This window comes from Tetranychus urticae, chromosome 1, assembly GCF_039701765.1.
Source record: "Tetranychus urticae isolate SD_2017Ah chromosome 1, NJAU_TeUrti_SD_1.0, whole genome shotgun sequence".
Taxonomy (NCBI): Eukaryota; Metazoa; Arthropoda; class Arachnida; order Trombidiformes; family Tetranychidae; genus Tetranychus; species Tetranychus urticae.
The window spans coordinates 24,141,082-24,161,640 of record NC_142958.1 but is presented as its reverse complement, the minus strand read 5'-3'; the positions used below and the strand labels follow the sequence as shown (position 1 = coordinate 24,161,640).

Below are 20,559 nucleotides of genomic sequence, written 5' to 3'. Positions count from 1 at the left end.
ACTATGGAAGAGTCAAATCTTGGGAGTAACGATAATTCATACGATAAACGTTTTTAGTCTAGTGAACTTTACGAAATGTGCCTTGAAAGTGAAAAAAACTGGAAAACTTTGCCTGTTTGTTCAAAATATGACTCTTATTGGGAAGCCAAAAAGACATTTAGAAAATGAACTTTATTATTTCATTTCAAAAAATTTTTGCATTCAATTTTTAAGCATTTTTTGAAATATTTTTTAATCTGATTTGGTTATTTTATGTGGTTATCATTACAATCGACCATGATTCTGTCAACAATAACAGTGTAATCACAATGTTATTTGTACATTTTGATATTCAAACGACAGTCTACACTCTTTTATCATAACCCAACCGTTATTAGCTTTATCTCTTAGGTTAAAATTGTAATCATTGAGGGTTATTGCCTGATCAAGACGAAACACCAAAGCAACGATATACACTTTACGCTACATCTATAGCTTAAGACAATGATTGACTCAATATCAAGATTTTCGATTCAAGAGTTCGACACGAGAGGCTGGAGTTGCTTTGCTTGACCCAAAAGTGATGTTATTGTATTATTACATGGAAATACGTAATCATGAGGTTGTGGTCAAGTCATTATCGCGGTCTGATGCCATTTAAGCAATCAAAAATTCAAATTGCATAAACATATACTGTAACTGCAAATAGATATTTGTTTCTTATTAAATAAAGTAGACTAGCCGGTTAAATTAATTTTTTCTGTAGTCTCATTTGGTGACGTACACACTTTAATATTGTTACTATTGATAATTAGGATTTATAGTCACCATGAAATTGTGCCTTAATTTTTAAAACTTATTAAAAAATAATAAATCGAGATTGAAAAATTGGTCCAGCCGGGTACTCGAGTGCATTGAGTTTTCACCGGTTATTCCCCTTAACTCCGGCCCGTGGCGGCAACTACAATGAAGCACATATGTTTACTGTTTTTCATAGTAGTTTTCTTGATTAATCAATATTAGTTTATTGTTCAACCAATTTGTTTCATTTTTGATCATTTTATTCTTTCTAATTGGACCAACGTAGATCTTCATTCCAGGTGAGTTTATTATTTAAGTATATTCAATGATTGTTAAGGCTCAGAGAAGCTTGAGATGCCAGCTTTAATTTTTGCATCAATGTTCACTCAATCTGAGGGGTTATCTGGTTCATTTGGTCAGTTGCTTTTGATTAATTTTGTATCTATTTTTGATTTTTTTCTTCTAAGGGATTCGTTGTCACTTGATTTGCCTTTCTTATCGTTCTCATGATTCAATCCTCACACATTGGGAATCATGCAAAATATACCGAATAACCTGATGGATTCAAAAAAGATTTGCTGGAAGAGGAAGAAGAAGCCGCAAGCCACAAATATGCTTATTTCAAAGAAATCATCAACAGAATACCATGGTTAGCTGATAAATGGTGTAAAACAATAACTCAGGATATGAGTGAAGGCTTCAAAAGTCATGGAAAGGAGCATGCTAAACATAAACACAAAAACAAAAGTACAAGAGGATGCCTAAATAATGAATAATGTGACTTGTTGGATAATGTCGATGGGTAAGGATTTTTAATCAGGATCACTAAATATCATCAGGCTTAGCATAAACATTTAAATGATACCATGTAAAGACCCAAAATTTGAAAGAAATGCTATATTACGTGACTTGAGGTTACGAAAAGGAAATAGAGCTTAACCTGATATTGCATTAGGTAGGAAGAATCCAACCTTTTCTTTGAAACTGTTGCCACTGTTGATTTCAATTATTAGTGAATCCATCGTTTTTTTTCACTCGTATTGTCTTGATGAAAAGTAGAGTTGATGTAATTGTTGGAGCATTTAAAAAATTGAAAGGTGTGTTCCCACCCAAACATAACATATCCAACAATCATAAATCAACAAATTATCATCCCATTCTTTAGATTAAATGTTTGCAATTTCATTTCAAAATTAGCTTCTTTGTGTTTGTGAATGTTGGAAATTTTGGTGATTGATTCAATGAAAGTTAAACTTTAATGATATATCTGCCAATCTTCCTTTTATCTCTTCTCTACTGATGAATTTCGGCTTCAGAATCTTTTAGTGAAAACTCAAAAAAACGCAATATTTCTGTTGAATAGTTCTGAAGCTGTTCAAATGATTGCCTGATTATAGTCTAACTCTGGACCATTTGGTGAAAAAACAAACAATATTTAACTTATCACTTTGAATTGAGTTACATTCTTAATTATACCGGAACCATCTACTTCAATGGATTGATGCCAAGTCTGTTCATTCAAGTAGTAATTGTAACCAATGGGCAATCCTCGTTATTACCTACTGGGTTTTACCAGGGCTTAAAATATTCTAGCTCAAAATAGGAATATTTCATGATTAACCCTCCAAGTTGCAAGACTTCTCGTGAACTTGATTCACTTGGTAAAGAGCATCTTCACAATTTACTTTTACAATCTTCAACAATCTCAACAAGAAATTTTGTTTATTCATTGAACATTATGAACTTGAGCCAATAATTTTAACAGTGATATTGAATCTTGTTTACGATTTATTGCTTTATTAAACGAAATTTCACATCTTTGGCCGATCCGAAATTGCGATTAACGTTATTTTTCGATTCTTGTTGCAAGTTTGTATTTATGACAATAGGTAGCACTAGTTATGCTCTCTTCTGATTGGACGAGAGGGAAGATAAATTGTTGATCCGAAGCTAAATGACACTTTGAGCTTGTTTACTTCTCTCTAATAGGCTGATCTCAACTGGTTACTGAAAGAGCTGAAAGAGGAGAAAAGTTTTTCTTTTTTTCACTTGGTTAGAAAAGTTTTTTAAATTGAACAACACTCCAACTTGAATTTTGCTACTGTAATGTTTTGCGTATTTATTTATCGTGTGCTATTTATTTTTGATTAACTGTGAACCTAATTTATTGCATTAATCTGGATCTATGACCAAACTTTAAGATGTTGATCTTCAATATGATTTATCCAAAGATTTTTTCGATGTTCCTTCCAATTTTCACTGTGATCATCTTTTCTGTTGACAAAGGACTGTAAGTTAACGATCGGATTCATTTTTCCTCTAATTTCCATCTGATTGATTATTCATTTTACTTAACTATTTGTCACCTCATTACCTGGTACAAGTGTTGATTTTGTTTTCCCATTCCCATGTTTTAATAGTTTTTCAGACAACAGTTATGTGAAAAATCTCACACGACCAATATATATCCCTGTTTGCTAATTTGTTTTTGTTTTCTATCTTTCTTATCATGTTTTCAGAGCTCAAAATCCAACTTATACAATTTTAGCGCCTGAAAAGATTCGCCCAAATTCTGATTATTTTGTTTCTGTGTCAACCCATCATGTATATAATCCTGTGAATGTTACTTTAACCATCTCTGGATATGACAACTCAACTAAAAGCTTCAACGAAATTAGTCAGACAATCGAGTTGTCTGGTGAAATGACTAGACTGGCTCGTTTCGGTGTTGGTCCTTGGGGTATCGGTAATTATAAGCTGACAACAATTGGTACCGGCGGATTAACTTTTACCAATGAAACAAAACTTGTTTATGATGGGAAAAGTTTCTCGGTGTTTATTCAAACTGACAAAGCCATCTATAAACCTGGACAAAAGGTTCTTTTCCGAGCTATTATTGTTCGTCCTAATCTGGCGCTTGCTGATACTGGTGCAAATTACGTCTACATCGAAGATGCTAAGAGTAATCGTATTAAACAATGGGATCGTGTTTTTACAACACACGGTGTGCTCTCATTTGACTTCCAACTTTCAGAAAATCCGGTTTTAGGAGATTGGACCATCAACGTTGAAATTGATCGGAAAATATTTAAGAAAACTTTCACCGTTGCTGAATATGTACTACCTACTTTCAGTGTTGATGTTACTCTACCCAATTATGTGACTTACAACAAATCCGACCTCATTGCAAATGTTAAGGCAACTTATACCTATGGTAAACCAGTTACTGGTGAGGTTACTCTCACTGTCCAACCAAGAATTAGATATGGTTCACTGACCACTCGACCCTTGGAGCAATATCAAGTTAAAGCCAAATTAGATGGTTCAGTAGATATTCCTGTTGACGTGGTCAGAGATGTTAAATTGAGAAAAGATTTTTATGACCGAGAGATTGAATTTTTCGCCTTAGTTGAAGAAAGCTTGACTGGACGTAAATACAATAAAACAGCTATCCTCAAGGTTTATGATAAAGACATTAATATTGAATTGATTAAAACTGCTCCCTACTACAAGCCAGGTTTAAAGGTAATTTGTTACCTTAAAGTTGCATACCGAGATGATACACCAGTCGAAGACAATGGACCACCAGTCAAAATAATGTATGGTTATGGATATGACGAAGATGCTTATAACAGTATTATTGAAGAGGTGCCCAATAAGGGTATCATCAAATTTGAGTTTACTGCAGTTAACAATTCACATTCCGTAATTGGAATGAAGGCTGAATATAAGGGTCAAGTTTACAACTTAAATAGTTTTGAAATGTCCCTCTCACCTAGTTCAAATTACATTCAAGTGGCCATCCCGGACGGATATCAAGCAAAGATTGATGAAACTCTGCGCCTAAGTGTAACCACCACTGAACCAATTGAATCATTTGTCGCCATTGTTGTGAGTAAAGGTAAAATTGTTTCAACTGAAACATTTTACTTTAAATCTGGTAAACAGCATGTTGCATCACTATCAATTACTCACTCTATGGCCCCTAAAGCCCGTATAATAGTTTACTACGTGAGAACCGCCAATTCAGAGATAGTTGCCGATTCTGTGGCCATAGACGTTGGTGGAATTTTCAGAACCAATGTTGAAGTATCAGCATCAACCGAAAAGGCCAAGCCTGGTGAAAAGGTTGACATTAAAGTGAAAACAAATTCCAATGCTTATGTCGCAGTTTTAGGCCTTGATGAGAGTGTCCTTCTTCTTAAAAGTGGAAATGATATTACTCGTGATGATGTCACCAATGAATTAGCAACTTACGATTCTAATTATTACAACCCAAACTCGGATGATTCATTTTCTTACTTCAATAGAAATTACTTCAACTCACTTTCTGCAGCAGCAAACATTTTTCACAATGCAGGACTAATTATCCTTTCCAACGGAATTGTCTTTGACCATTCTATTCAACGTAAGTTTGTCTTTGAATGAAAATTTCATAACCATTTTCCTCAACTCTCACCATCTCTTTATTTTAAAAAACCAGTGAAAAGTTCCTTTTTCACCCATCCCTGTTAATCAATTGTTATTTCACATTAACCTTGAATTCCATTATTTGCCCAATTTTAGCTTTTGATATGAAATAGCTTTAAGGTTTACACAAAAATGAAACATTTGTTTAAAAATATTGTACAAAAAATAATGATTCTATTGTTTAATTTTTTGAGTATTTTTCAAATTTCTTCTAAAACATGAAATAGCCCTTCAATTTGATACATTTTTAACTAACTAACATTTTTTATTTTAACACCATTCTATCCCAGTTCATTATCGTAGTAGCTTTCCAGTATCTCTGTCTGAAAGCGCTGATTCCATGTCAGCCTTTGATGAAGCCCCTAATCCTGTTGGTTCAAGATTTTACACTAAATCACTGAGTAGTTCAACTGCTCCGGTTAAAGTTAGAAAGTATTTCCCTGAGACTTGGCTCTGGGCCAACCAAACTTCTGGGTAGGAATACAAAATACAAAATTTGAACTTTCATGATAATACTTGCCATTGAACCTTCTCAGTCACAAATAACTACATAACAATAACATTAACAAAGCAACAAATTACTATTAATAAAGCTTATAAGTTAATAAGCTGGTAAACATCTATAACTAATTTTCTGGTGTCCCATTTTAGCTGTATATTTTTGAATATCCATTACCAAATTGTTAAAAATGGGACGAATTTGTGAAGAAGAGTACAAACCATGAAACCTGTTTTTCTTTCTCTTTCAAAAGCAGTTTTCAATCTGTTGATGGCTTATGAATCTTGTGACATTCAAGTTTAATTTTCTATTCAACATATTGTTCGCCGCAACAACATCAGATTGATCTCAACATGTTATGAAAAGGATTTTCTGAAAAGAAGTTTTGATTACAGATAATCTTTGAAATCGTCTTATTCATTTTCTTAGAAGTACATGAACAGCATTAATTGGCTGTTTTTCATCTCATGTTGATATTGTCATCACTCACTGTCAAACTGTTTATTTTCATTAGGTTCAGTAGTAAAAACTATTTCTGTGAACAATCAAAGGAAAACACTTATATTTGATTAGCCATTTTATTCAATGACAATTTCAGACGAGATTTCATTTTGTAAAACATTTCCCTACCCTTTATGTGCCTATTCAAGTATCAAATGTCAATACTGCAAACTTTGGGTTATTTAATTGTTTTTAATATTTGCTTAGCAAAAAAAGCAAAATAAAAAGTCAACACTTTTTAACTTTTTATCGTATTCAACTAATAACATCAGTATTCCCTCATTATTATCGTATAGCAAGCTTGATGTCATGATGTTTTTAAAAAGCACAATTCAATTGACTTTGCATAGACTATATGCGTAATTTATGAAAACATTACCTTGATAAATTGAAAACAAATCAGTTAAGCTGAAGACTTATCGAAAAATTTCCAATGTCAAATCATTTCTGTGTTATTTGTCTCTTTCTGTTGATTAGTGAACAAATACTCCGTCAATTGACCAAAAATTTGTAGCATCAGAATTAGTCTGATAGAGTTAACTATTAGCGATTTAATAGGGATGATGATGGAAGCTATTAAAGTGGCTCCATTTGAAAGTGCATTTTTAGAGTCTCATGGCATTAAACTGATGGATGCGGTAACCATGAATTGTTATTCTCATTTTGCCATAATTTAATGAATTGTAATTTTTCTTCCTTTTCTCAATTTCCATCTGTGATGGACATTGGCTTAAATTGCTCGATTTGCTTTCCCATCAATTGCCATATTCACCCTTTCCATATCAGGCTATGGATTTTCAATACCCGGTTTGGCTCCTTCACCCGGTATGTGATAAAATAGATTGTTAAAAACTAGAAACTAACAATTTAATGAAAAACTGCATTCAAGATTCATTTAACCATAAAAACAAAAACAAAACTGAATCTGAATCTGAGCTGGAGCCGGTTCCCACTCTAAAGCTTACTCATAAAAGCATCATCAGCTTGAATTGATAATAGCTTGCTTGATGCATAACTACGATCTATCTAATGGGTCATTTGTTTTATGCTTATTTTCCCCTGTTTTTTCATTTCTCTCAATCTCGCACCGCTCAATGTTAGTAAGTGGTAAAAGTATCGTTCTTGATGATAAATTACTTGATTATCGTCCTCGATTGGCCAAAATAGTTTTACCGGACGCCACTGAATCCAGGATAGTATTGAGAAAAAATTTCCCCGAAACTTGGTTATGGGATCACACATATTCTCGGTACTTATGATGAAAATTTCTTACAAATTTTTGTAATCCATACTAACTCAACAATTGAACCATTATTTGGATTCATGCTATTAACTCAAAACTTTGTGATGGTGCCAAAGAAGGCAAAAGGGTTAACAATTGTCCTAGTATTAACCTTTCAATTCACCATCACTCATCTATTATCATTTCTGTTTCCTCTCAATGTTTACCTTTACTCAACTTCTTTGTTTTTTGAGGATTCTTCTTGTTATAACATTGAGTAATGAAATTGTCTCAATTGATTGTGAATTACAACACCCGTTGCTGTCAATTCCTTTTTTAAATTCAGTTCAAAGCTGAGTCAACTTTTCTTCTTCCCTTCTTTTATATTTAACATCTTTCAACGTTTGTGCTTATAATTCATTTCGACTAAAAAGCAAAAGGACTACACCTAGTATCAGGTTTCCTTTTCAAACCATGAACTCTTCTTTTCTTCTCTCTACCTTCATGATGTAAGAAGCATAACTAATTCAAATGGGTGCTCTCAAAGAGTCTCAAGAATACCTTAAATCAATAATTGTTGTTTTGTTTTGTCATTATCATCTTATTATATTTTTCATTCTTGTTAAGTTGCACTGAGAAGGCAGGCAAGTTTTTTGCCGTATTTACTAGACTAACTTGTTTTTTTTATCTTTTGATTGTTTTTATTTCCTTTGTTCTCCTGTTTCAACAACGCATTAATAAAGATCTGATGGTCTAGCTACCTTTAGTAGTAACATTCCGGACACAATAACATCTTGGAGCGTTACAGCTTTTGCAGTTGATAAACGGACAGGATTGGGAGTTGTCGAGAAACCTACAAAGGTAAATATTGTCACCTAATCATCTAAAACTTGCTCAAAAATATCACCAATAACTTATCGGTAAACAATGAGTTTTATTTTTGATGAGAAAAACGGAAATTATTAATAGCTTGAGGTTAAAATTTGAGACCACAATTTTCTCTATCTGAATATAAAATTCCAATGAGAATCTTTAGGCGTTTGCTAACTCAACATATTTGTTTGACTTAATCTTAAATGGCTTTTTTCATTTTCTTTACTTTTCTGGTGGTAATGGTGATGATGGTTTAATGGTGAAAAAAGCTGCCTACAACTTTTTTCACTTGTAAACATGATTGCAGTTTTTGTTAACAATATTTCAGACGTTGAACATACCATGCTTATACACCTACTTATAGCTGACGATGGCTCTTTCCATTGAATTTTGAGATTTCCTACAATTAGCTTTCACTTTCTGACGGAAAAGGGATAACTTTTGTAAGTGAAGACAACCTTGACAAATAAACCATGAATGTAAGTGAGTAAAAATGAGAGGGAAGAATCAAAATGAGAACAGATTGTGGTTTAAGATTCCCTTGAAGATCGATTTCTTTAATTGGTCAATTTGATAGCGCCTACTGAATCATGTTTACTAACCTTGCTATTTTTGTTGTGAAAAGTCACCAGTAAACATTCAATTGGTAGCTGGAAAATTGTGGATTAATTTACATTGCAAGTAATTTTTCAATATTTCAGAAAACCAACAAAATATCAGTTTAAATTTTCTTCCTCAAAAACTAAATTAACATATCACACATCATTAACATTACTCATCTTACAGTCAATCAAGAAATTCTCACCTCTAAATTTAGATTCCAAATTGCTATAAATCCATTGATACAGACATTACATTTATTTCAGTTAAGTCTACAAGGCTTACCTTTAGTCATCCTGGCAAAGTTGATAAATTTTATGGTTCTCTGTGTGAATCGATAAACCCAGAGTTTTAAAAAAAATGGGGATGTAGCTCAGTGGTAGAGCGTTCGCTTCGCATGTGAAAGGTCCCGGGTTCAATCCCCGGCATCTCCATTTAATTTTGTCCATTTTTAATGTTCGTTATTTTTATTCGAGATTTTTGTGTTTATGGTTATTGTGTTGTCTTGTAGTCGTAAAAATTGGTTTAGACTGATTTCATTGTTTATAAATGGATGGAAATGGATAAAGGTTTTGGGTGCTTATTTGATTTATTTTTGGGAAATTTTTTTTTCTAAGCGAGTTATTGTTTGTATTTTTGTTTTTATTTCATCGATCACCTGAACTTTTTATTTTTCTTTGTAGGTTACAGTCTTTAGACCATTCTTTGTGAAACTGAATCTTCCTTATTCTATCATTCGTGGGGAAACTGTTGCCATCCAAGTTTTAGTATTTAATTACTTTACTAAACCCAGGGAAGCTCAAGTTGTCCTACACAACGACAACAAGGAATTTAATTTCACTGTTGCCAGTAATGAAGTGGATACTTATTTGAATGATGCCACTCGAAGTCAATTTGTCCAAGTTGCTGCTGAAAGTGCTGCTTCCGTTACTTTCCTCATTTCAACCAATCGAGTTGGCTCAATTAACTTGAAAGTTACTGCTCTCACTGATAATGCTGGCGATACAGTTATTAAACAATTATTAGTAAAACCTGAAGGTAAAACACAATACCTCAACAGAGCCGTTTTATTGGACTTTTCAAAAGCTGGTGGATCCTCTAGCAATCATTTAGTTCCTCTTTGGATACCAAATAATGCGGTCCCTGGGTCAAAGGGGCTATCAGTATCTGTTATTGGTGATGTATTGGGCACTAGTCTTAACAATTTAGACGATCTATTGAAGATTCCTTATGGATGTGGTGAGCAAAATATGCTCAACTTGGTTCCGAACATTGTGGTTCTTCAATACCTCAAAACGGCCGGTAGATTGACTCTTGACATTCAATCAAAAGCACTTCATCATATGGAGCTTGGTTATCAAAGAGAGTTGACTTATAAAAGATCAGATGGGTCTTTCAGTGCTTTTGGTGAAAGCGATAAAAATGGATCTACTTGGCTAACAGCTTTTGTTTTAAAGTCTTTTTACCAAGCTAAAGAGTATATTACCATTGATGACAAAGTTTTGGCAGAAGCGACAGACTTTTTACTTAAACAGCAAAAATCTGATGGAAGTTTCCCTGAACATGGTGAGATACATCACAAACCAATGCAAGGAGGGGCTGCTGGTAGTCAGGGTGCTTTGTCCGCCTACGTTACGATTGCTTTGCTTCAAAATAATTATTTCAAGCAACAATATCCAAAACATTTCGATCGATCAGAGAAATACTTGTATGAACAATTGAGAGAGGCCAAAACATCATACGAAACAAACATTATTGCTTACGCTTTACATCTCATGAAATCTGCTACTATTGAACCAGCATTGGCCAAATCATTGATCAAGATGAAACAAGATGGAGATGTTAGCTATTGGTCAGATGAAGATGAAACGGAAAAAACAAATTTCACAAACAAACAATCGAGTCACTTTTTCTTACCCAAGTCAACTGATATTGAGGCTACAGCTTATGGACTTTTAAGTCTGGTTAATCATAATCAAACGGATCAAGCTGTTACTGTCATGAAATGGCTTATCTCGCGACAAAATGCTCAAGGTGGTTTCTCGTCAACACAAGACACTGTTATTGCTTTACAAGCTTTATCTTCAATTGCTAGTCATTTAACCAGCTCAACTCAAAATATTGATGTAACTTTTAAATTTGGTAATGTTACGGAGAAACAAACAAGTCGTACTTTCCAAATTCGTGATAATAACGCTCAGGTGTTGCAAAAATTTGAAATGACTGATGCCAGAGGAGAAACAATTCCAGATCATGTTGAGATCGTGACTCAAGGAACTGGTGTTGCTGTTGTTCAAGTTTCATGGAGATATAATCTTGCTGTTTCAGCTGAAGAACCGGCTTTCTTTTTGAATCCAATTTTAGGAAAGGCTTCAACGGACAACTTTCTTCAACTCAATCTATGCACATAGTACGTATTTGTTAACTAGGATTTTAACCCCAAATTTCCACCTAACTTCTCTTTTCATTTGTTTTCTTTATTAATTATCTAACCTTTGACTTTTTACTTGTCAATTAACTACAGTTATAAAGCTGGTCTTGCTACAAATATGGCCGTTATGGAAGTTGAGTTACCTTCAGGTTATTCAGCCGATGTGGATGCCTTACAAAGCATTAAAAGTCAAGGTAACGGAATTAAAAGGATAGAGAGTCACAATGGTGATACAAATGTTGTCATTTATTTTGATAGGGTAAGTTGACCATTTCATATAACTCATTGTAATCACTTTTCAACTTTACCATCATTGTTTATAGCAAAACTAATTCTCTATTATTTTGTTGATTCCATTTTCTTTCTTGCTTCTCCAAAATCTTTTTATCAATTTAGCTTACCCGTGAAGAACTGTGTCTCACTGTTCCTGCTCACCGAACACAAAAAGTTGCCAACAATAAGCCTGTTCCCGTTACCTTATACGATTATTATAATCGCCATGAATCAGCTCGAATCATGTATGAGCCCAAGATGACAACAACTTGTTCCATTTGTTCAAGCTCAGATTGTCAATGTAATAATGAAGGAGAAAATGCAATCAAAGAAGCCAGTTTTGATGGTAGCTCAGGATTTATAGCATCAACTAATTTGGCAATTGTTCTGTTACTTCAATTGATTTCTTTTGTTTGCATCATCTGATAACTAAATTAATGACGATAGTTACAAAAAGAAAAATTGGAAACAAGTAATAATATAAAAATAATAATATGAATGGAGTCAAGCAGTTTGGTACAAACAAACAGGATCCAAATAATGATCAACTGTCACAACAACAAAACAGAACACTTTCTTTCTCATTTTTTTTCTTCATTGCTATGTCTCATCATGTTCATTTCATCTTTGTCATTATGATTGCTGTTATTAATCTCGATTGTTACTACTTTTGGTATCCGTATCATTGACTGTTGATAAATTGATGCAAAATGTTGCTTTACAATTATCAAAACAAAACTTGACAATAAGAAATCTCTTTAAGAAAACATTTCTTTCTTCGATTATTATAAATTATTGTGCCGTATAATATATCCTTGTCGCTGTTGTTGAAGCAAATCAATGACAAACAATTTGTGCCCACCGAGTGTTGCTCTTCTTTCATCTCCCTTCATCAATCGACGTACAGTTACCGTTTTCTGGATAATTTAACCACTTGAATTGCAGATTAGCCAAATTCGGGAATCTCCAAGGACAATAACGATCAATGTTCATCTGGCTTGATTTGACTTTCAAAATATGCAAGCTTATAAAGTCACAAACGCCCTGTTATCGTCCTTCATCTTTTTCTGCTTCTGTTGCTAATACTAATAATGATGCTGATGAAAACTCTTCATACATATTTTTTGTTTAATCACTCACGCCAACTCCGTAAAAATTGAAACAATATAAGAAATCTACAATAATTGGGAGCAAGTCAACCATTTATTATTAATTATATCATTTCGAATCTTGTAAAGGTTCTTTTTTGTTGATGCTCTCATTTATTCAACAAAACAACTTTTTTTCATCTAAATGTTTCATCTATTAAAATGACAGTTTCATTTCTTGGACCTCGTTGAAATTGTTTGTATTAAACAACTATCATCATCCAATTTGGATCATCGTGAACAGCACCATCAATTATTTTCAACATTGCTGATGCAAACATAGATATATAACCTGGAACCAGTGTAAAAAATGAGTGTATAAAGGAGTTGATGCTAATTTAAAGAAAAAGTATTTGGAATGAGAATCAAATGATGGGAGTAAAGAAACTAAAAACAAAATTTATGTGCCTTAGCAAAAGCATAACACAAACTAATCAAATTTTCATTTCATCTTGCATCTTTTTCGCCTCAAATTTCCACTAATCTCATCAGTATCTCAAACTTGTATCTGCACTGAAAATTAACAAATATACAACGAAGTAAACTTTGTAAAAGTTAATCTTGACTTTCTTCAATTTATCCGACACAAAACCAGTTAAACTAAAACTGTTTGGAAATTTTATTGTGATTTAAAAATCAGTAATTGTTTATAATATCAATTGTTATAAAAACCATTTTTTGTCATCAAAAATATTTGTTTACACATTAAAATAAGAACTAAATTAAATCTTAAATTAAACATTAAATCATTAACAGATCCTATTCAAGAAAAATTAAAAATAAGAAATAAATTTATTCTTATATCGAATTGATTGCAAAGCAACCTAAAAAATCGCACATTTCGCACGCTAAACTGGATCTAAATTGATGCAAAAAAGTTCTCTGTCAAATAAAGGAGGTAGAACTGAGTTAGTTAATTGGGGAAATTGAGAGGACATTTGATTAAAAACTACCTTTGACAGTATTGGAGAGACATAATTTTTTTTTGCTCAGCGACAACTTGAAAGTAGCCTGAAGTCCGATAATCATCTATCATCACATTAACCAAAGAAAGGGTCGAGAACGATAATGTGTTTGTCGATTCCATGACTAGTAAACATTTAAGGAATAGTAAACAACATTCAAGGATTTATCTGACAATCTTGTCAGTTCGCTATAAACATTTCACCGAATAAAATAGAGTCTCTATTGTTTCAATGCTACATTAGGACACAGCATTTGTAGACTTACAATGTTAATAGACTGATCAAAAAACAATTATATTTTAGATCAAATTAGCGACTAAGTTAAATTGTCGTTAAATATCAATCAGTCACAATGATCGTGGTCTATTAAAAAGAGCAAAAACAAACCTGATTACGAGCCATTATTATTTTAGCTAACATACCAACGCGTAAATTGTGTTATCTGGGAATCCTACTTGAAGCAGACCTATCCACACCAATCATCGCCGTTGAAAAATACATTATGAAATACATTAATAAATAGCTGTTTTCATTTAGAGGATATAGCTTATCTCAACTAATCTTGTTTAATAAACATTAGAAGAAATTTCATTTCAGTTTCATTAATTATCAACTCAATATTTAAATCAATTAAACTCTCTAACTTGAGTGAAGCAAACAATTTCAATACAGTTTTTCTAATAGTCTAAAGTTCTGTTGATGTACATACGAGACACAATTCACGAAGGAATTTGCAGCCATCTACTTTTGAGTCGTAAATTTCAACATTCTATGCTAATTATTTTTATCGTTTGCTGGGAAGTGGTTTAAATTAACATTAAATAAGTTTAGTTTTCTAAAATTTTCATTTGTTCACACGGTCGATCTCAGCGATAACACCACGTGTGTAACTGCTCGGTTGATCTCTTCATGTCGAGTATCATCCGTATTTGGAGTAGCGGTATTTTCAATCTCCTAACTCAGGTTAAAGAAAAGGCCAGGTTCATTGCAGCAAAAACCTGTACCTGCAAACCAAAAACATGCAAAGACTGTATTTTATTTAGTTAGAAACACAAATGGAAAATTGTTTATTGATTTTCAAAGATCAATCCTTACCAGATTTTAAAGTTACCTGCATTTACTGAGTAACTGAGGCGACTTATCAGCATTTCTGGTAATATTAACCATTGCCTACTAACTTCAGATGTAATTAATATGGGGGTTAAATGCGGGGGTTTCTAATGTGCGCGATTTGTAGTGCTTTTACATTTTGAAAAATTGTAACTAGTTTTTCAACCAAACCTAGAATACTCAAAGGCTATATCAAGACATGATTATGAATGACGTATGAGTAGAAACTCATGTTTTTTGCATTTTCAGTTGCATTGGATATTTTCATTCTGAAACTCGTTCTGAACTAGAATACCACGAAATCGAAACAAACTCTGCCAATTATACTTGTATTCGTCAGTCAAATATAATTTTTTATGGCTGCAGAGTAATAAACAGCCTTGATCTTGCAAAGTAAACGTTATAAAATTAAAGAATGAGGAAAAAACAGTGAAAATCAAAATATTGGCGATGTTCTCAGCTCAGCTCATTATTAAGTTGTTTAAAGAGTCCGTAAATGATAGATGAAAAGACAGATGACAGAAGGGTAAATGTCATAGAATTGCTTCTTTATTGTCTGAATATACCATTAATGAGTTTTCAATCTTTTATTGATAATAGCTTTGCTTCAACTTAACAGCATTTACATTTGCTTTAAGCAAAAATATGTAAAATATTTCTTTTCCCTACCAAAAAAGATCTCTCAGTCGGTTAATTTAATAATCGTCAGAGTGGTGTTAAAACCAACGTTTTCGGGTCAAAAGAGACATAAGTGTCAGGCTTCGGGGAGTATAAGGTGGATACCGATGGCTGAAATAAAAAAAGATGCGGATTACTAATTTGAAAACAGCATATTCTTGTGTTACGAACCTTCCAAGAGCCTCGAGAATAAAATTATAACCACGATGTAACACTGATTTATAGTGAGTGAAAGTTTCAAATGAAAATTTTCCTCGATATCTACCAATGCCACTGTTTCCCACTCCACCAAATGGCAATGAATCAACTGAGTAATAAATAAGGAAATAGGATGTTAGTATTTAAAATTCTCGTTAAATAATTTATCAAACTAACCTGAAAGATGGATCAGACAATCATTTACACAGATTGATCCACTTGAAGTTTTTTGGCTTATTTTATCAACAATTGACTGATTCTTAGAGAAAATATACAAAGACAGTGGTTTTTCACCATTATTGATGAACTCTATTGCATCTTCAACACTATCCATGATAACAATAGGAAGAATGGGTCCAAATATCTAAGTGAAAGAAGGAAGTGAGTTAAAAATTTCTTTTCCAAGATAAGTCCATTAGCTCATACCTCGTCTTGCATTATTGAATCATTAGGAGAAACATTTGCCATAACAGTTGGTTCAATGTATAATTCCTGTTCGTCGTAATTGCCTCCAAACACGATTTTACTTTTGTTATCTTCAATTAACTTGACAAGCCGCCTGAAATGATAGCAAAGTAGGAACAAGTATTAATCTCAATTTTTGCAAGATTAAAATGATGTTAAAATGAAAACACACTTGAAATGATTGATGTTGATGATTCGACCATAGTCCTTATGTGTTTTAGGATCATCACTGTAAAATTCCTCTATTACTTGTGGAAGTTGTTTTATAAGACTGTTTTGTACTTTTTTTGAGCAAAGGACGTAATCAGGAGCAACGCAGGTTTGACCATTGTTCACATATTTACCCCAAACCAAACGCATAATTGCTGCAGGGTTCTCGTCAGCTGAGTCATCATAATATAGTGGACTAAATGGGATGAAAAAATATTAAAAACTTGAGCAAATGATACAAATGATTCACATGCTTACCTTTTCCCTCCTAATTCTAGAGTGACTGGTGTTAAATGTTTGGCTGCCTCTAAGTAAATTAGTTTTCCAATACGACTGCTTCCAGTGTAAAAAATGTAGTCGAACTTTTCTTTAATTAGATTCTTAGTTTCTTCAGGTCCACCAAGGAAGACTTGATAGCAATCCTAATGTATAAAAAAAACAAAATTGTTAAAAAAGCACACTATAACAAAATTGAAACTATATAAACAATAACAAATTTACCTTGTCAAGATAACGCGGTATAAGAGCAGCTAATGCTTTAGATGTAGCTGAAGCTAGCTCAGAGGGTTTGACAATAATTGTGTTACCAGAAGCAATAGCTCCTATCATTGGACACAATGTAAGCATAAGAGGATAGTTCCAGGCTCCTATGATTAAAGCCACACCATATGGTTCCGGATGTAAATAAACTGAATCAAATAAAGTCATGAGACTCTTGGAGACTTTTTGTGGTTTAGCCCAGCTTTCAAAATTATTAAGGATAGCATGAATCTCATTGCGAACAAATTCAATCTCAGTTATAATTGCTTCGAAGTAGGGTTTCCTCAAATCTTGTTTGATGGCTTCGGCAAGAACAGATTCATTAGTGACCAGCATTGTATCCAATTTTTCCAGTTGTTCCCTCCTGAAAGCAACATCTTTAGTGATGTCAGATGCATAAGCTCGCCGAGCAGTTGCCACCAACTAAATAAACCAAAATGGGATCAAAATTAGCTAGTATTTATAACATAATAGAGATCACATGTAATTAGGAGTAATATTTACTTGACTTGGGGTTGAATTTTCTCCATTTTCAGGCATTTTGAATTGGTTCTGTGGATTACTGCACTGGTTGTCAATTGATTCACTAGATGTAAAAATGAAGTTGATTCTTGTCTTTGTCAGAATACGAAGGATTGTTGATGCTGGCTTAAAAATACAAAAAAAAATATCAAATCACAGCGTAAAACATTAAATAAGATAATTTAACAAAACAGGCTTCAAGTTTGGCAAAATGAAAGTAGATGTAGCAGAAAAAAGGTAAAAAGGACAACTTGACGGACAAGTCAATCAACTATGGTGAACATCATTAGCAGGATAGGTTAAGGTATGTTTCTTTAATTCAAGTTATCTAATCAGCATCATGATGTAGATAAACTCTGAAACAAAAAGGTAAAAAGGTAGACAAGCAAGCAAGATTGGAAAAACAAGTAATATGGTTAAATTGGGAATACAGAAGAGGGAGCTTGTAAGTTTAGCTTGAAGATAGCAAAGATTATTTTAGAGGAGAGGAAAAGAGAGGAGGGGAGACAATGTATGGCGAGTGGAGAAGAGCCTGTCAGACTGAATCAACGGAACCAATTTTGACAAAACAAATTGAAAATTATGAATAGGAAAATCAATCGCTCACCCGGTGGAAAACCAATATTGCCAATTTCCCTTTTCCTTTAATGTTTTTATCAACTTTTAAATTGAAATGAACTTTGATACAATATTTAACCAGTTTTGATCACTCCTATAGATTTGTCTGGAAACATGGAATCTAAGTGTTACCATGAAATTTAATGATAACATGTATCTAGTTTCATGTAAAGATAGATAAACAGCAAAGGATTAGATACAGAAAAAAGCTCGCAAATGATAATTACAAAAGCTACACGAGCTGCAATCAAAATGAATAAAATCGATAGGTTATGGCTTAATAATAATTGGACTTAAAAGACTTAAAAGCCTTAAAAGTTGAAATGTTGGTTAGTTTCATCAAATCGATTGGATGAATAATATGATGAAAATTGAGTGCTTATCCCAATATTTTTAATAACAATATAATCTATTAATACATTTATAAATGTTGCGTTAAACAAAGTTTAAATATCAATCAAGTTTTAGTTGTCCATTGGTTTAATTGCAGATTGACAAAAAGGGAATCAATATTTGAGTTGAAGTTGAGCCTCAGCGAGGACAGACAAGATTACGACCACCATCAACAGAAAGAGTAACACCAGTTATGAAAGATGAATCTTGATTATCAGCCAGGAATCTTACAGCCCGAGCAACTTCGTCTACATTTCCTGGTCTTCCGAGTGGATGAGTTGTTTTGGACTTTTCAAGGAACTAATGAATTTGTAGCAATAAACAAATGGAATAGTTAATTAAAATATTAGTTTGAAATTGAATAAAAAGTATGCCAAATTTTCACTTACAGCAGCATATTCTTCATCACTCATTCCACCTCTCTTGTGAATCTCTGTGATGATAACACCCGGGCTATAAATTATATAATAGAAATAAATTATAAATCTTTCATATTTAAATTTTTAATATTAAATATCCAAGAAAGTTAGTTTGGTTTTTGTTGGTTCAATTTTTACTGACTTTCATTGCATTTTCTCAAGAATAGAGAGTTTTCAACCAATAAAGTTTATCACTAATCATTGCCATTTGATAATATCATTGAAATTTGAAAAAATGACCTTAAATAGATAAATTTTTCATCAATTAAAATTAGCTGTAAAAACCGAGCGAACTTTCTTGGGTCCTAATTTTTTTTAGAAAGCTTTTGTACTTACTTTACAGAATTGACTCTAACTCCGTCAGCAGCAAGCTCTGTATTAGATGAAGTAGAAAATTAATCAGTAAGTTTATCAAACATATTAGGAATTGACATGTCAAAGGAGACAAGGTCTTTTCTTCATATTTTTATACATTTCAGAATATTTTCTAGGTTAAAGGAGAATAAACTTACCTAATGCAGTATTCCTTGTGAGTTGGTCTAAAGCTGCTTTGCTTACACAATATGCAGCAACACCAGCAAACTAATAAAACAAAGATTTTATAGAGTAAGTAAAAAAGACGTAAATCTATTATAAATAATATATCCTTACAGCTCTCAATCCGTTAACACTTGAGACATTGACAATGTTTCCTTTCGTCTTCTTTAGGTGAGGAATAGCTAATTGTGTGAGATGGAAAACAGTTTTCACATTTACATCCATAACTTTATCCCAAACATCTGGTGGAGTTACCTCAACGGTTCCTTTAGCAATGATTCCAGCACTATTAACCTGGTTGAGAAAGATTAGGAAACCATTATATTTCTATCAATAATAACCAAAGACAATAAATTAGCACCTTACCAAAACATCTAGTCTACCAAAATGATCAATGGTTTTATTGATCAAATTTACACGATTAATCTCGTCAACAAGATCACCTTCAACAACAATAATTTGATTTTCTTTGACTAGTCCATTACTTGATTCCAAGCATTTCAATCTTGTTTCATTCAAATTGTCCCGATTTCGTCCACTCAAGGATAAACAACAACCGAGGGAAGCCAAATGCATAGCAACACCTTTTCCAATCCCAGAGCTGGCTCCTAAGCAATCAATAGAAACAAATGAGAAGATTTAGGGTTAGTAAAAGGACAAGGAAACTAAATTTACATAATTTACCTGTGACAATGGCCACTTTATTAAGAAATTGTGCCATTTTGTAACGTAACAGTAGTAAGTTTGAGACTAGTTAATCAACAACCAAAACTAAAAACAAAAATGATGAGTCGAAGGCACCAACTACAAATGATTACTGGTTCAAAACAAATGTTAATTGATATATATGGAGATCAGATATTCAAAATATCACATTTAATTGTAATCAGAGTTAAATAAATGGAGAAACAGTTGTGTTTACAACTTGTAAATAAATTACAAGTGAGAAAAATCGTAAGAAAAAAATCTTCACCAAGAAATTGCCAATGGCGGCAAATTGAAAAGCTCGTTCGCATTCTCCTAATTGATGAAACATGAAAAATATGTAGACACCTAAAATATATAAAACTGAGGTTAATGAAACAATAAATGTTGAAAAATGGTGAG

General features: G+C 32.9%; 3 protein-coding genes and 1 non-coding gene across 9 annotated transcripts; 2 read left to right on the top strand and 2 right to left on the bottom strand.

Moving 5' to 3' along the window:
- The first annotated feature begins 759 nt into the window (after positions 1-759).
- Positions 760-13,524, top strand: Tep2 (Thioester-containing protein 2). 4 transcript variants are annotated; one of them, XM_089266600.1, is made up of 9 exons: positions 760-1,079; positions 1,248-1,582; positions 3,300-5,188; positions 7,037-7,075; positions 7,352-7,499; positions 8,216-8,333; positions 9,629-11,355; positions 11,470-11,635; positions 11,773-13,524. In XM_089266600.1, exons 3-9 carry the CDS (start codon positions 3,484-3,486, stop codon positions 12,073-12,075), a joined length of 4,206 nt encoding a protein of 1,401 aa, XP_089122726.1. In that variant the 5' UTR covers positions 760-1,079; positions 1,248-1,582; positions 3,300-3,483; the 3' UTR covers positions 12,076-13,524. The 4 variants fall into 4 exon arrangements, with proteins under 4 accessions (XP_089122726.1, XP_089122727.1, XP_015784902.1 ...); XM_089266601.1 differs by lacking the exons at positions 7,037-7,075; positions 7,352-7,499 and adding an exon at positions 5,541-5,724; XM_015929415.3 differs by lacking the exons at positions 760-1,079; positions 1,248-1,582 and adding an exon at positions 2,745-3,070.
- On the top strand, positions 9,308-9,379 carry TRNAA-CGC (transfer RNA alanine (anticodon CGC)). The gene has a single exon. It is a non-coding gene; the product is annotated as a tRNA-Ala (tRNA).
- A 1,875-nt stretch (positions 13,525-15,399) lies between the features above and the next one.
- On the bottom strand, positions 15,400-18,306 carry LOC107362690 (aldehyde dehydrogenase, dimeric NADP-preferring). Of its 3 annotated transcripts, none has more exons than XM_089266594.1 (9): positions 18,093-18,306; positions 17,468-17,607; positions 16,925-17,386; positions 16,682-16,845; positions 16,386-16,619; positions 16,175-16,307; positions 15,926-16,112; positions 15,722-15,857; positions 15,400-15,661 (listed from the first exon to the last, which is right to left on the bottom strand). In XM_089266594.1, exons 2-9 carry the CDS (start codon positions 17,501-17,503, stop codon positions 15,589-15,591), a joined length of 1,425 nt encoding a protein of 474 aa, XP_089122720.1. In that variant the 5' UTR covers positions 17,504-17,607; positions 18,093-18,306; the 3' UTR covers positions 15,400-15,588. The 3 variants fall into 3 exon arrangements, with proteins under 3 accessions (XP_089122720.1, XP_025016621.1, XP_015785288.1); XM_025160853.2 differs by having other exon boundaries at positions 17,468-17,611; positions 18,093-18,246; XM_015929802.3 differs by lacking the exon at positions 18,093-18,306 and having other exon boundaries at positions 17,468-17,888.
- Positions 18,307-18,479: 173 nt separating this feature from the next.
- LOC107362691 (uncharacterized) lies at positions 18,480-20,386 on the bottom strand. The gene is made up of 7 exons (XM_015929803.3): positions 20,137-20,386; positions 19,819-20,060; positions 19,567-19,746; positions 19,428-19,497; positions 19,252-19,288; positions 18,886-18,949; positions 18,480-18,796 (listed from the first exon to the last, which is right to left on the bottom strand). Exons 1-7 carry the CDS (start codon positions 20,171-20,173, stop codon positions 18,635-18,637), a joined length of 792 nt encoding a protein of 263 aa, XP_015785289.1. The 5' UTR covers positions 20,174-20,386; the 3' UTR covers positions 18,480-18,634.
- Positions 20,387-20,559: the final 173 nt, after the last annotated feature.

What these genes read in the sequence shown, in the direction of transcription:
- LOC107362691 (XM_015929803.3), bottom strand. Translation starts at nt 20,173, where the DNA reads ATGGCACAATTTCTTAATAAAGTGGCCATTGTCACAG. An exon ending in GTGTTAACGGATTGAGAGCT is followed by an intron (nt 19,498 to 19,566) that starts GTAAGGATATAT and finishes TTGTTTTATTAG; the next exon opens with TTTGCTGGTGTTGCTGCATA. An exon ending in GTTAGAGTCAATTCTGTAAA is followed by an intron (nt 18,950 to 19,251) that starts GTAAGTACAAAA and finishes TATAATTTATAG; the next exon opens with CCCGGGTGTTATCATCACAG.
- LOC107362690 (XM_089266594.1), bottom strand. Translation starts at nt 17,503, where the DNA reads ATGCCTGAAAATGGAGAAAATTCAACCCCAAGTCAA. An exon ending in TACCGCGTTATCTTGACAAG is followed by an intron (nt 16,846 to 16,924) that starts GTAAATTTGTTA and finishes TTTATACATTAG; the next exon opens with GATTGCTATCAAGTCTTCCT. An exon ending in TTGTCTGATCCATCTTTCAG is followed by an intron (nt 15,858 to 15,925) that starts GTTAGTTTGATA and finishes TTTATTACTCAG; the next exon opens with TTGATTCATTGCCATTTGGT.
- Tep2 (XM_015929415.3), top strand. Translation starts at nt 2,982, where the DNA reads ATGTTGATCTTCAATATGATTTATCCAAAGATTTTTTCGATGTTCCTT. An exon ending in TTTTCTGTTGACAAAGGACT is followed by an intron (nt 3,071 to 3,299) that starts GTAAGTTAACGA and finishes TCATGTTTTCAG; the next exon opens with AGCTCAAAATCCAACTTATA. An exon ending in CTTTGACCATTCTATTCAAC is followed by an intron (nt 5,189 to 7,036) that starts GTAAGTTTGTCT and finishes TTTCCATATCAG; the next exon opens with GCTATGGATTTTCAATACCC.